The sequence below is a fragment of the Balaenoptera physalus genome, assembly GCF_965194825.1.
Source record: "Balaenoptera physalus genome assembly, contig: HAP1_SCAFFOLD_1260, whole genome shotgun sequence".
NCBI lineage: Eukaryota > Metazoa > Chordata > Mammalia > Artiodactyla > Balaenopteridae > Balaenoptera > Balaenoptera physalus.
Window position 1 is genome coordinate 1 of NW_028125536.1, and position 15909 is coordinate 15909.

Genomic DNA, 15909 nt, shown 5'->3' on the forward strand with positions numbered 1-15909 from the left:
GGTCCCGAGAAGGGTGACCGGGATAATGAAGAGACTACCCCCCTGCCCCTCGCCACCAAATCATGTCGAGTGAGGCCTGGTGGAGAGAAGGGGGTGTGTCTGATCTAGAAGAGAAAAAGGCACAGTGGGAATGACAGCTGCCTTCTGAGTTCATGCTTGTTAATTGTTTTGCATTCTTGGAAGAGAATTACTCAGGAAGGGCAGTTGGGTAGTTAATTCAAAGGGCACTGACCTTGGGTCAGAACACGTGGGTTCAAGTTCAGGCTTCTGCTTGCTTTCTCTGGGCTTCAAAGATGAAGTGTGCGTGTGACATCTCATCAGGTGGCCAGGTCCGCAGTGAATGAAGCTTCAGCTTTCACCTCAGAAATGCTTTCCAGCCAGTGGGGGGCGCAGTCATGAATCCACTGAACCGGAACCCGCGTGCAGTGTGGACGGCGTGTGTGCGTGTGTGTGTGTGTGTGTGTGCGTGCGTGCAGGGGGGAACCGCGGGAGAGATTCATTCTGCTTGAGGGGCTGGTGTGACTCAGGCCTTGGAGAACCAGTGGGTTTCCAGCCCCTTCGGCCCAAGCATCCCGTGTTTCTGTCAAAGGTCTAAAAGGCTGTGGTGTGGAGGAAGAATCAGACACGTTCCTCGTGACCCCAAGCAGTAACGAGTCAAGTGGTGGTGACAGCTCTGGTCACACCAACCTCTTGCCTCTTTGTTGAGACAAAGTGATTCATCTGAGGTCCTGCAGCTGGAAAATGGCAGAATAAAGACTGGGTCCCAGGCTTGTTCCGCCAGCCCGCCGTCTCCACCAGACCAGGGACAGGGCGTCTGCCTGGCTGGGTACAGTGACCTGGAGTTCTGGGGTCCCCGGAGCCTATCCGCTTTTGTGCTTCTGTAGTTGCGTGGGTTTTAAACCTCTGCCACATGGTTAGAAAATTAAAGTGATGGGCGGAATTTTACACACCTAACGCTGTGCCCAGTACCTGAAAATACCCTGAGCTATGATGTTATTAAAAACACGCACCCAGTCCCCTCAGTGTTTGGCAAGGAGCATTTCCTGCTGTGTTTGCTGCCTCTTGGTTGGCAGGAGCCTTGGGTGAAGCATGCCCAGTCCTATGGGATGTGGGATTGCGCGCGTAGCCTTGATAAGTTGGTTGCATGACAGGGCTACCCTTGTGTGTCTCGCTGGTCATGACTTTCGAGATAAAAACTTTCGCGTTGGTGGTTCTCTTCCTCAGTGATACTGATCTCGTAGTTGTTGGTTGTAGAACTCTACTAAGTGGGAGACCATGGTTTCTTAACTGAGCAGGATTAATACCTGAAGTTCAAAAGTGTAGAAAGTCTTTTGACCTCACCATTTCAAAGATTTATTAAGAGGATATTTGTCCTCTTTCCCACATAGGTGATACAAAAAAAACCCCAACTAACCTATGGTTTTGCATGAGCCAAGACCATTTAAACGCAGCCTTTCACTCCACTGTGCTGACTTTTCTCTAGGAGTCTCCCATTTGCTCTAAATTATTCAGAAGCCTTGATGACCTAACAGGATTTGTTCTGTATGTTTATCGTTCTGTTTGCTTATTGCTTAGTTTATATGTTTGGACGAATGTACCGTATTTTGCTTTATTCTCGAGCCTCTGAGGTTCTCAGAACTCCGCTCTGAGAGCGATGACCCACCTGGGCATCCAGCATGAGGGCCTCGTGTTATTCTGTGTCTCGGCCGGACCCCGACACCAGGACGTGCTAACCTGTGGGCCTGGGCAAGCTGACCAGTAGCCTTTCCTGACAGCAGGGCATCTCCCACCAGACCAAGAGCTCCCTGGGGCCAGAGCATGTGTGTTTTCAGTTCACTGCCTGCCAGCGTGGCGCCCAGCCCAGGGTAGGAAGAAGTAGCATAACCGAAGGGCGCGGGGCAGGAGGGAGGGGGGCTTCCCGGGCCCCTCCCAGTCCACTGTGCCACGTGGCCTGTGTGTGCTCCTCTCTGGGGCACCCCCCTCCCTTCACCACTCCTGCCACAGAGAAGGGGCACGGCCGTCCCGGGCCCTATTTGCTTCCCAACCCATCCATCTCTCTTGGCCACTCTTCCTACCATCTCCTGCTAATCAACCAGAATATGGCATTGAAGCTGATAGAAATATCTGTTGTATTTATTATATTAAATTTAGCATTTTTCACCTTAAAGTTTTTAACAAGGTGATTTTCCCATGTGATATGTCTCGCTGCCCCTGCTGTCTCCAATGTGGAAATTAGATCGCCTTTGCCGCCTGTTTAGCTCAGGCCTAGGCTCCGCCCCGCGAAGCCCGCTCGCTCGTAGCCCTTGATCCGCCTCCTCTGCCGCCGCCTCTGCTTCAGGAGAACGTCAGCGGGCCGGACCCGGGGGCAGAGGAGCCGAGCGTGGAGCGAGCTCCCTGTGCCGCTGCAGCCCCAGGGGCGGCCTGCGGGGAGGCGGGCGCGGCAGGGGCCGGGCTCCAGCCCGGGGCACCACTGCAGGTGTCGCGGCGAGCCAGACCCCGGGGCTCTCCCTGCGAGCCAGCCTGAGGCTGGGGCACAGTGCTGTCAGCGTGATCACTCGGTTTCCGGCTCCTCTGGGTCTTTTAAGTTTTGTTTTCAGGTTTGTTTTTTTCTTTTTGGTTTCCTGTTTGAGTGTTTGAATTATTTCAGTTTTGGTACAGTTTAGAGAACGGAAAGAAAAAGGCTAAGTAGAGTTTTACCACAAAAAAACAGTGGCTTTTAATGTTTTCAGTTCCAGTCAGTGGTCTCATCTGCCACGTGTAGTCTGAGTGATCACAGATCGGAGTTTAGTGTCGCATGGCCACACTGCTGGCTTCAGGAGGTTCTGGTGTCATTACCCAAAGGACATCGCAACTACCTAAGTGTTACCTCGGATTGTGTGGGTTGAGGTCTCAGCAGGTGGCAATGGTGATGACTGGGGGGGTGTGTAAGACCTAGTTCATCCACTTTCCGCTGTCATAGGAATGCCTGGTGCCTCACGTATCACCTCATTTCAGCCACCACCCAAGCGGTCCAGCCCAAAAGGGTTAAAAAGAAATTTCGTTTTTATCTCTTGATGAGCATTCAAAAGGATCAAATCCATAATTCCTGGCAACGCTTGTTTTCCGCCTCTTCGTCGCCAAAGCCACCCCTCGTCCCCACTCCCCTTGTTTCTTGCCCTTGTTCTCGCTCCTCTGTTTATTATGTTGAAAGACTGACTCCATGGTGGTGGGACTTCTCTCTCTTCCTGTTAGTCCAGGGGGCGCCCCCCAAGGCCAGCTCCCCGTTAGGCAGGGCACTGGGTAGGGGAGGGGAAGTTGGGCGGGCTGGTGCTGACTTCTCCCTGGCCGGTTGGCCGAGGGGGACCCCGGGAAGATTCTGACATGGAAGATCTTATCCCGTCTCGGCTGCTTTGGGGGAAATGAGATTTGACTCAGGAGATCATCAAAGCTGTGATCATGATAGTATTTTGCTGGGTGCCTCATTTATGGCGTTCTCCTCCGTGTCTGTTGTTTTGAGTTGTAATCCAGTTATTGATACATGCAGGAGAGATTTTTTTAAACTCTCTTTTTAAAGAGTCTGGATTCCACTTGCTGTAGCAGAGCTGGTTTGGGATTCACTCAGCTCCATCATTCAGAGGCAGGGTAGGCAAGTGGGACAGCGTCCAGCTTCCGCATCGCATTGCCCCGTGTGTTTGAATTCTAGCTCTGCGGCTTATTTCATCGTTCTCTCCCTCGCAGTGTCCTCAGGTGATAAAATAATAATGAACATGTTTTGGGTACTTGCCGTGTGCCCGGCCACGAGCTCGGCACTTTTCCCAACATTTCCTTAAACCATCCCGCAGCTCCAAGGGGGCCTCCGTGTTACCAGCGAGAGGAGCCCCTGAGCCGCCCTGCGTCCCCGGCGCTGGGCTGTCCTGCTGCCCTCCTTCCCGGGGTTAAGGGACAGGCACGTGGGGGCATGGAGTCACCCACCCCGTGTACTGCAGGACCAGGGCCTCCTTACGCCACTGCGTTTCTAGGAGCAAATGAGACAATTTCTGTAAAACGATTGCCACAGGGTATGGCACGTAGCAAAAGCTCAAACTGTAGCTCTTTTGAACTGTCAAAGCCCCACTCCTGATAATATTTTCATACGAAGTTATGTGAACACCTCGGGGTTGTCTCTGAGCCGCAGCCCACTCCCCTGTGACCTCCTGAGTCCCGCCTCCAGGCCGCTCCCTGGTACCCACACCAGCCCCCATGATACGCTCCCTGGCCCTTCTTGGCTTGAGTCACTTGACCAGTACCTGTGGGTGCACTGGGTAGAGTGGATACAAGGAGTTTAGGCTCGTATTCTTGGTTTGCATGGGAAGGGGGTGTTGAGCCCTCACATGTTTTTTTCTGAGAAGTTGATCATATCGCCCTTTCTTGGGTTGGAGGTGGGTTTAATTTCAAGGATTAGGGCAGTAGGCTAGGGAAGTGCGTGTGTGTGTGTGTGTGTGTGTGTGTGTGTATGCGCGCGCGTGTGTGTGTAGGTGTGAGGAGAACATAATCTGCGGTGGGTCCCCATGGAGGCCCTGGCAGCTGTCGAGAGGCCTCACGCTCAGGAGAAGCCCCTATTTCAGGGGTCTCGAATCAAGTGCCCCGAGGGGCCGGGCAGTATCTTTTAAGAATGCAGCCCGTCGATTGGAGTCCGTGTGCGGCGGGTGAGAGCAGTGCCCCGTGGAGGGGCCAGCAGCCAGCCCCCAGCCCTCCAAGTGCACGCAAACACCAGGACGAGCCGGTGGGGAGCAGGCAGATGCTCTAAAAGGCTCTTCACAGAGGAAGAGCTGTGAACGTGTTACTGCAGTGAGGAATCATAGCCGGTCCTGGGGTTTAGGGAAACGGAGGCTCGTACATGTGGCGGGAGTGTCAACTGTTTGAGGGGGGCACTTTGGCAACGTCTGTAACATCTGGAAATGTGCACACCCTTTGACCCAGAGTTTCCTCTTCTAGAAATTATCCTAAAAGATACCGTGAGTCCACGAGGACTGTTGGAGGAAAATGTTTGTAAAAGTGAAAAACTGGGAAACAATCCAAATGCTCGTCAACAAGGCAGTGATTATGTACACATATGATGCTCTCTCTTTATACTAAAATATTATACATTCTTTAAGAAGAATAATGTAGACTTTTTAATAAAAGTCTGAATTATAGATGCAAAGGCATTATAGCTTACGTTTTTAAGCAATTCATTAAAAACTTTGTACTAAATATCTAGTAGAAGTAAATACATAATTAACAGCTAATCAATTGTTTTAAACAGGTAAGTACCTGCTTTTGAAAATGTACTTTTCCAGTAAAGTGTACATGATGTCTCTCTGCCTCTTACAAGCTTATTTCTCAGAGCTGCATATGAATGTACAACAATCTAAAAATAAATAGTTTAATTGAATAATAAAAAAATGTACTTTTAAATAATTATAAACATGCATATTTTTATTTGTTGGTAACTTTATTTCTTTATTTGCTGGTAAATTCTTTCTTTATTGAGAGTATATATATTTCTTTATTGAGAATGTATAGCAACTTTACTGAGATACACATATCAAATATCCATACGATCAAAAATGCTAAAATTGTAGATTCCGAATCCAGGAGGCTTTTACTACAGTTAATCATTGGAATTTTACTAAACCAATGTGCCAGGGAGGGAACTGTTGCACAATGAACCCCAGGAGGTTTGGCCACCATTCAAAAGTTCTCTTCCTCATTTGTACTTGAGCATTTTACGTGTTCAAACATAATATAATTAGGAATCTGCTGCACATAGTAAAATATTGCAAGTACGTAGTTTGGGCTCTCCTGGCCTGTGAATTTTCTCTCCTATCACATCAGGAATCGTAGTGTACCCTGTAAGCTGCACACCTAGCTCCATCCACGACTATTCTAAGTGGCCCACTTTCTGGAAACGATGTCTCTGTGCCTGCTGTCTGAGTCTCATTCTGTGCGTTCAGATGATGGCATGTGTTACGGCCCGTAATGACCTAAGAGTATCGCCGTGGGCAAAAGTGGGTGGTGGCCACACGGCAGGAGACGCCCCTGGTGTGACTGACTCCTGTGGGCTCGGTGCTGAGCAGACTCCCTTGGTCATTCTTGGATTTAACAGATATTCTACACGGTGCAAGGCGCACTGTGCTGGTTCTTAAATGATTTCATTCCATCTTTCTCCAGCGAGGTCGGTATTTTCACTCCCATTTTACAGTCAAGAAAATTCAGGGTAAGAGAAATGAGGTGTCCCACAGTCAGACAGCTGAATAAGTAGGAGAAACGGGTTTTAAATTCAGGTCTGAGGGATTCCGAAACCCACGCTCTTTATGTGCCCTGTTCCTCTTGAATTCCGTAGAACAAAGATATCCTCATATGTGACACTGATTATAGGAGAACTAGGTGTTTCTTTAATTTTTAGATTGAATTTTCAAATGCTTTAAAAAATGTTTATATAAATCAATGATAGACTCTTTACAGGTAAAATTATCCAGTGTATCTTTTTTTCCCCCTTAAACAAAGCAGGCTTGTGTAATTGTGATGTATATTTATTTTATTTTTTATTGAAGTATAGTTGATTTACAATGTTAATTTCTGCCGTACAGCAAAGTGACTCAGTTAGACACATATATACATTCCTTTTTATATTCTTTTCCATTATGGTTTATCGAGTATATTAAATATAGTTCCCCATGCTATACAGTATTATTATTATTATTATTAAATTTTTGTAGGAAATGACCAAGTTCACTCCTGGACGCTCGTCACCAGCCAAGCCTTAGATGCCGCGTGGAGAGTAGCAAAGGGGTCAGTGACGTTGGCAGTTTCATTTCTGGTGGGCACCCTCTGCTACTTCAGAAGGCTACATTTATATTTAGGGCACTGGCTGAAAAGGTATGTGGCTATGTCATCTTTAATTTTCAAAAATGCCCTTGCTGTTTAAAATAGAATTTTGATATTATCGTTCCCTTATCTTTTAGGTGGATTGGATATCTGCAGAGGAGATTCAAAAGTCAATATTTTCATGCATATGTTTCCTTATTTTTAAAGTGCAGAGAGGGTTCAAGAAGGGAAAGGAAAGGGAAAATTCACCACCTTGTATCTTTGATTTGGTTCAGGGAACCTCAGCGTGGAGGCAGAAGTTGATATACTCAGTTATTGTGCAAGAGAATGGAAAGGAGAGACACCCCATGCCAAGCTGATGAGGAAGGTGTGTCTGTTTATACAGCTCGTGGTGGGTGGAGAATTTGTGTGTAAAAATCGGGAAACACGCATTCCATTCTGCTTTACCAAATGTGGCACCAGGAACAACCGTGGCTCTAATTAAAAGCCAAACAGCTGCTAGACATTGCGTTCAGGCCTTTCACCTAGAGCTAGTGCCTTCGAGGACTTAGGTAAATTAGGCCCGTAATTTCAGGACACTTGAGCGTTATACCCTTTTCAGCTCCCTCCTGGCCAGGCCTATGAACACATCTGCAAGGACTGTCCTTGAAGGGATTCAGGCACCTTGACATAAAACATTTTGAGGATTTTTAGAACTTTCCATCAGACCAATCTTGGTAAATATTCGCAGCAGTGCTGTCCAACCTTGTCACTAGCTAAAGCCAAAAAAAAAAAAAAGAGAGCGAGAGAGAGAAGGAAAAAGAAAAGTACATTTAAATGACACTTTAGCATGGGCTTAAAAGTATATATAGTATTTTTCACTGTGTTCAGGTTGTAGACACCATCTCCCCAGAATGACATTTCCCGGCTCTGGGCTTCCAGGAAGTTACCAGCTAAAATAGCACGACATGGACTCCATACACACAAAAGTCACTTGAAAATTACACGTGTTCGCATTCATAATTTATAATTGTTTTGTTTCTGTTGTCCGCTTTACTGGGGAGTAACACCTTGCTGAAGATGCAGTGGATTTGCTTTCTTTACTCTCTCGTCCAGTGGAATTAACGACAGCCTCTCCTCTCGTGCTCATAGGCTTACAAGGAGCTGTTTTGGCAGCGGCACATTAAATGTGTCCGACAAGTAAGGAGAGACAACTACGACGCACTAAGGTCGGTGCTCTTCCAAGTCTTCAGCCAGGGCCTCTCTTTCCCATCCTGGATGAAAGAGAAAGATATTGTGAAGGTACGTTCTCACACCGGAAGTTCGGGAAAGGCCGCACTGACGGGGACTGCAACACAGGTGCTCGGGGTCTTCTGTGGGTGGCTTTGTGCACAGGGCATCAGGAGACTGAAGGTCCTTTAGCCCAGTCCTCTGTCTCTCATGTCAGTTTGCAAACAAATCATCTCAGAAGGATAGTCGCACTCAACTGTGTTTGTTTTTAATGCCGGCATCTTTTCTTGAGAAGGGCATCTGTCCTTTATAAGTTAGGTGGTCTGCTAAAATTCACTTTTCTACTCTATGGTTATTTGAGTGTTGACAAGCACAGTGTGTAACCTCAACCCCAGAGAATCCCTCGTATCCCTTTTTGTCAGTCCTTCTCTCACCCCCAACCCCAGGCAACCACTGATATGTCTTCCGTCCCTTTAGTTTTGCCTTTTCCAGAATGTCACATAAATGGAATTATTCGGTGTGTAGCCTTTTGAATCTGCCTCTTTCACTTAGCATAATGCATTTGTAGTTCATCCATGTTGTTCCATGGATTTGGAGTTCACTCCTTTTATTGCTGAATGGTGTTCCTTGATATGAATATAACATATTTTGTTTATGCATTCATGAGTTGAAGGACATCTGGATTGCTTCCAGTTTCTTTATTTATTTGGTTGCCCTGGGTCTTACTTGCGGCAGGCGGGCTCCTTAGTTGCAGCTCGCAGGCTTCTTAGTTGTGGCATGTGAACTCTTAGTTGTGGCACGCATGTGGAATCTAGTTCCCCGACCAGGGATCAAACCCGGGCCCGCTGCACTGGGAGCGCGGAGTCTTAACCACTGCGCCACCAGGGAGGTCCCCAGATTGCTTCCAGTTGTTGACAATTATGAATAAGGCTGTTATAAATATTCCCATACAGGATTCTGTATGAATGTAAGTTTTCATTCCTTTTGGGTAAATACCTAGGAGTGAGATAGCTGGGTCACATGATAGGTTTATGTTTAACTTTATAAGAACCTGGCAACTCTTTTCCAAACTGGCTCTGCCATTTTGCCACCAATAACGTATGAGTTCCAGTTGCTCCACGTTCTCAGGTTTATTGTTTTGTTTCTTAGCCATTCTAATAGGGGTGCATTTGTGTCATTGTTTTTTGTTTGCATTCCCCTAATGGGTAATGATATTGAGCATCTTTGCACGTGCTTATTTACCATCAACATTACCTCCTTGGAGAAGTCTCCATTCAGATCTTTTGCCCATTCTTTATTAGGTTGTTTGGGTTTTTTTAATATTGAGTTTTGAGAATTCTTTATATATTCTGAATACGAGTGCTTCATCAGCTATGTCATTTGCAAATATTTTCTCCCAGTCAGTACCTTGTTTTTTTTCATTTTCTTAACAGTGTAAAGCAGCACAGTCTTATGAATAACCTTAATTTTTATTTGAAAGTAGTATGCCTAACCACAGATGTACATTTAAGGATGGAGGAGCAAAGAAATATAAAGTATTTGCATATATGTAACTACACACGGTCTACTTCCTTAACATCTTCCGTTTGGAGCTGTTTTTATTGGTAGTTTGATTGCATCTAGCAGTTAAGTGTATGCTGTGTGCCAGCCCTGCTGCTAGTTGCTGAGGACAGAGAACTTAGCCGAGGCCCTGGGCTCCACAAGCTCGGCTGGGTGGGAAAATGTATCAGACACCCACAGTGGATCAGATTCCTACGTATTCTATAATCTTATTTAGTCCCAACAAGAGTCCTGCAAAATGGCTAGTACTTGCATTGATTTCTGACAAGCGTCATTGTCTCCATTACAGTGGAGATGAGGCTGAGAGGTTACATAACCAGTGCTGGTTGAGCAGTCTCTCAGCAGGCGAGTGACAGAGCCAGGTTTGAACCCCAAAGTGCATCCTTCTACAATCCACATTTCCCTGATGTACTATGTCACTCTAACGGTGCTTGGTTAAAAATAATTTCTAAAGGGAGATACCTAGGAAGTTCGGGAAATGTTTTATCCAAAAAGATTGTTTCTGTAGACGTAATCTTCATTTAGGTTTTCATCAGTTGTGAAACTGTGAATTAAGATGATCCAAATCACTTAATCCACAAATCTAAAACAAGACTATACGTTTTTACTTAACTGTTGTTACAGTCTTTTCAAATGAAGATTTCTGAATGAGATAAGATTATCTCCTGTGACATATTCCAAATTGTGTGTCAGACCTGTTGAGATACTGATCACTGTTGGCATCTACTTCCTTTTCAAGCTTCCTGAAAAACTGCTCTTTTCACAAGGTTGTAATTGGATCCAGCAATACAGTTTTGGTCCTGAGAAGTATACAGGTTCGAATGTGTTTGGAAAATTACGTAAATGTGTGGAATTATTGAAAACACAGGTGAGTCTTTAGGGGGGAAAACTAGGAATGAAAGCATGCATCCCACACGCAGCCCCTTTTCTGCATGTCAGGCATGCCCCTTTATGTCCCGCAAGTAGGAAGTGCAGGCAGAAATAGTCTTCTAGTAACTGACCATTTCCTTTCCTGCTCTTCTTTCTCCTTCCAAGTGATGAACGAGAGCAGTGTTGTTCTACGTGATGATTAGACCTATTATGGGCTAAGAGGGCTTTTGTGGACTGGTCAGAAACCTTAACAATCACGTACCTTTGTTGTTTCCCCAGAAAAATGCGGTGCAAGGTCCAGACAAGGCACTGGGAAATGCCCTTCTGAAATGTGCCTATTAGTAACTTGGGGACTAATTTGACTAAGATTTTTTTCCCTGCACTTAATAAACACAGATTTTAGATCATTGAAATGAATCCTCCTTGGGAAATACCATTTTTGTGCCATGGTTTTCTGATCTGTAAAACTAAAATATGAATAGTCTCAACCCTGTACAGTTATTGTAAGGATTTAATGAGAGAATGCACGTAGATTGCTTTGTACCCCACCCTGGCACACAGTGAGTGGTAAAGAAAGAATACTAATTAGTACTGTTCTTCACTGGAATGTCCTTTGTGTAACCCAACACCCTTAGAGGCAGCTTTAGGAAACTGACTTGTTTAGTATTTTACCTAGTAGGTGGTGCTTTTTTGAAAAACTAGTTTAAATGAAATATTTTGTTATTGTAAAAGTAATAAGTACTTAGGGTTAAAAAAATCAGTGTCAAATGATATAAAATGAAAAGTTAAAGTTCGACTCCCCTCTATTAATCTCTGGTTTGTTTTATAAGTACTTTAAAAATTATGCAACAGTGTATGTATTCACCTTTGCCGTTTAAGTTTCACTTTACATCTGTGTTTGCTTTTAGTGGACTGAATTTAGTGGAATTAAAGATTATCACAAGCGAGGAAGCATGTGCAACGCCCTTTTTTCTGATGCTATCCTGGAGTGTAAACTTTACGAAGCTCTGAAGTTCATCATGCTCTATCAAGTCACTGAGGCTTATGAACAAATGAAGACCACAAATGTCATTCCCAGTCTTTTTCGACTCCTGTTTACCCGGGAAACCTCTTCCGACCCTTTGAGCTTCATGATGAATCACCTGAACTCTGTAGGTGACACGTGTGGACTAGAGCAGGTAAATGGGGCAGAAGAATCGTGTGTGTTTGATGAAGGACGGTGCTGGCAACACCTGAGCACATAGGTGTTTGTTTGTTTGTAGTTTGCTTTCAGCCATGATAAATCCAGCTGCAAAGAGGTGGCGGGTGGGTATGAGTGCCCTCAAATGAGGAAACGAAGAGTGATAAACCTTCCTGCCCGGTGCTGGCTGCTGCGTCTTTGCAGCCCTGTGGCTGGCGGGCGGCAGTGCTGGGAGCGTTCCTGACCTTCCCGCTGCCTCTCGGGCGGTAACAGGCTTTCCCACAACAGAGGTTACCCAGGAGCAAGTCCAGCTGCAAACTGAGGCAACATCTGGGAGAGCATTTGGCTACTTAGTGCAGACAAATAGAAGTTATTGAAATTTTAAAAGAAGTCCAGACAATGCTTTTATTTCCCCATAGAAAAGGGCTTTCGTTTTGCTTTGCTTTGCTTTCCTTTCCTTTCCTAGGAGGTGCTCAAAATCATCTGACATTTTAATAAAAATTGATTTAAAACGATAAAAAAAAAAAAACCGTTCGAAAAACAAACAGTGTAACTTTTACTGTAAGCATTCCTTTATTAGTTTTTTTTTCCAGGCAGCTTTCCCTGTGATTTCTTCACGCTACTCCCCAGAGAGAGAAATTTCTCCGCTTGTCCCCTGCCCTCCGCACCGCGGACGTTCGTCCCCAGCCCCGTGCCCACTCCCTGGTCCATGTGTGGGTCTGTCAGCAAGTACATCGTCATCTCATGAGCTGCAGAAGAATACTCGCCCTCCGCTGGTGAGAGGTGGGAATTTGGAAATGTGTATCTGTGACCTCTCTTTCATCTCTTCCCCAGATTGATATGTTTGTACTTGGATACTCCCTGGAAGTAAAGATAAAAGTGTTCAGACTGTTCAGGTTTAACTCCAGAGACTTTGAAGTCTGCTACCCAGAGGAGTCGCTCAGGGAGTGGCCGGAGGTCTCCCTGCTGACTGAGAATGACCGCCACTATCACATTCCTGTCTTTTAAGTCTGCCTGGACCGGGCACCAGCTCTCGCCGGTGACAGTGGTCACACTTGCAAGTAATGTTTGTTTCTAGAAAAGCAAAGCTAGTATTGCTGCCACTGGAGGAATCGGGACCTCCCTTTCCAGGATTACAGGTACACTGGACGGAGACCCACGTGCCTTCCCTTTGTTTCCAGTGATTTCCTCCAGAGCCCCTGCACTAATGTATTTGTGGGTTGGTGGTTTGACCTTGTTTGTAAAGGCTCTGGTCATTTCACCCACAACAGAGCACAAGGACATTTAGTTTGGGAAGAACAACAACAGGAAGAAAGCGAGAAGAAAACAAGTAGGGGAAAAGGACTAAAGGGAAGGAATTTCTTTGTCTATAATCTTTATGTTCTTTGTTAAGAATCTTATCTTTGACTGATTTTGGATCTTCATAAACATGGCCTTATTTTATAAGCATTACCTTCCCAGGAATATCTATGGTATATTAATTTTCCAGAACCATTTGATTAACTTTAAAATTGTGTGTGTGTGTGTGTGTGTGTGTGTATTTACACTCACACACACATAAACATGTATAATTTTATATATATATATCTAAACACATATGTACACATAGCCACTACTTTGTAATGTTGTACAATTTGTTTTACATCTTTTTTTTTTTTTTACTATCGCATCTGGCTAGTTTAATATGTTTTATATAGATCAGAGATCAGTTCTGTAGATTAAGGCAGCTGAATGACAATCATTGTACTGTCACAAAAATATTAAACGGTGTATTTAATGTGTATTTACATGTGTATTTAATGTGTGTAGGGAGAATCCTGCCTCCTAATCCCCAGAACCTGTAAATATGTCGGGTCAAATGGCAAAGGAGAACAAGGCTGCAGGTGGAATTAAGGGACTAATCCACTGACCTTGAAATAGGGCGAGTAGTCTGGGTTCTGCAGGTGGGCCCAACATAATCACAAGGGTCCTTAAAGTGGAAGAGGGACTTGGGAGAGTGTCAGTCAGAGGGAAATGTGAGGTCTGGAAGGACAGTCAGAGACAGATGCAACACTGCTGGCGTTGGTTACTTACAGCAGATACAGGAAGGAAGTTACTGCAGTTTCAGGAAGGAGCCACAAGCCAAAGAATGTGGGTGGCCTCTGGAAGCTGGAAAAGGCGAGGGAACAGATTCTCCCCTAGAGCCTCCAGAGGGGAACGTGGCCCTGCCAACACTTTGATTGGAGCCCAGTGGAGCCCGTGTCAGGCCTCTAGCCTACAGACCTGTAAGACAATAGATGATATGCTGTTTAAGTCGCTAAGTTTCTGGTAATGTGTTACACAGCAGCAGTAGACAACTAATATACTCAGGCTAACTAGCTTTTGGTCATCTTTATTTTGGAAATACTTTTTCAGTTTATTTTGGTAATCTTTATTTTGGAGGTACTCTGCTCGTCTGTTTTGAGTTTCAACAAATGTTGAATACAAAATAACCTTTAGAATCTTGGCTAATGATCCACTACTTCACGGTTACACACCCCTTCTAAGAACGTCTTAACGTGTTTGACGCTAACGTTTTCTCACATTTCCATATTTTACTGTAAATAAAAAAGAGGTATGTTAAATGCTGTGGTGTATGAAAATAACAATCAGATTCTTCTGTAATGGGGACGATCACCTGTATAAGCTGTACTGCATAAGCCAGTGCTGTGCCTGCCGTCGTTTTGTTCTCCGGGTGAAGAGCTGCAGAGCAGCGAGCTCAGCTCCAGGGGCTGTGCGTTACCTTGACAGGTGCGCGAAGCAGGAGTTCTCACGTGAGCTCTACAGCCCTTTCCTGCTTGGAGGCATCTATGGCTTTGCATCACCCCAGTCATTTAATTGACACTGTTGCAAGTTATCCCCTTGATGTGTTACTGTGACCAAGAAAAAATGAACTCTCCCCTCTGTGTTCACAAGCAGATATGATGACAGCCTGCAGCAGTTCTCCTGAGACTGACACACGTAGAATTGCTGCTCTGGACTCCTGGCTCCACCTGAGCCTGTCCAGGTATGTACCTGGCACGTGTGTGTTCCCACTGGCCTTGCATCTCCTTATCCAGTGCAATGATTTCCACATCAATCCAGGACTGAAAGGAAGAACTTTTTCACAGGGATGGGCAGCCTATAACTCTGTGACATATCAACCCATGATGTTTATCCTTAACTGTGTTGGGGGGATGGGGCAGGGTGGGAAAAGAATTCTTTAAAAAGAGGGGCAAGACCAGATTGTGAAGAACATTTTGATACAATGAAAGTAAAAAATAAAGATGACTTCTCAGTAATTGCTGTGTTTTGGGAAAGCATCAGAACAGAAGATTTTAAGGGAAGAGGTACTGGGTATTTTTATGTTTTTAATTCAGTTGTATAATCGAATGTAACAAACTAATTAAAAGGAACTGCATATAAATTAGCACCACTTTTAAATGCCAACAATAAATTGGAAGTGAATTTCCTGTGTGATGCCAACATTTAATGTCTCTCTAACCTTATAGGGTTCAAATGATGAGAGGAATTTTAGCAAAAATGAAAATGTATGCCCTTGTCCTTTTTTGATGTTAGCATAAGTTTCTCTCTTAAATTTTGGCCATGTGTGTCCACACTGAGGGGTTGTATGAATATTAGTACAAGACTGACTTTTTTATTGTGGTAAAATATACATAATATAAAATTTACCATTTTAACCATTTTTAAATGTTTAGTTCAGTGGCATTAAGTACATTCACATTGTGCAACTATTACCACCATCCATCCTTAGAACTTTTATCTTCAAGACTGACTTTTTTGATAAGCAAGTTTAATTCCCCTGCCTGGTACCTGGATTTCTTTTCCTTTTCACATTATCTTTCTATCGTGCCCTTCTAATCTCAGTATTTCCTCCAGCCTTAAAAGACCCTCAATGTAAAGTCCAACGTGAGGGAGGTTTAGGTGACCAAATGAGTCATGCAAATTATGTTTTGCTTTGTCTCCAAAGTAAAGAAATAACTACAGATGGCTTCTGGTTTCATCCTAGGAACACTATCATTTGAAAGGTCCCCAAGAAACTGTATTAGTTCAGGGCCACCTTAGTGACTTGAATTTCTTGGATGTGGGCCTTCACAGCCCTGAACCAAAGTCATTTCCACCCACGGGGGAGCCAGGGGAAAGCCCCAGGGCCTTCTCTGGTGTACGGGAGAGCCCCAGACAGAGCTAGCATAGGTTCAGCCCAGTCTCCAGGAGAGAAGAGCAGCTCAGATCAGGGGCATTCC

At 44.9% G+C, this 15909-nt stretch overlaps 1 protein-coding gene across 1 annotated transcript; it reads left to right on the forward strand.

Moving 5' to 3' along the window:
* Nucleotides 1–4916: 4916 nt before the first annotated feature.
* LOC309653823 (inactive ubiquitin thioesterase OTULINL-like) lies at nucleotides 4917–15112 on the forward strand (the record flags this gene model as incomplete). Its single annotated transcript, XM_082478622.1, has 8 exons — nucleotides 4917–5063; nucleotides 6713–6879; nucleotides 6966–6997; nucleotides 7104–7195; nucleotides 7960–8109; nucleotides 10337–10465; nucleotides 11376–11645; nucleotides 12482–15112. 8 exons carry the CDS (start codon nucleotides 4917–4919, stop codon nucleotides 12653–12655), a joined length of 1161 nt encoding a protein of 386 aa, XP_082334748.1. The 3' UTR covers nucleotides 12656–15112.
* Between the last annotated feature and the right edge of the window lie 797 nt (nucleotides 15113–15909).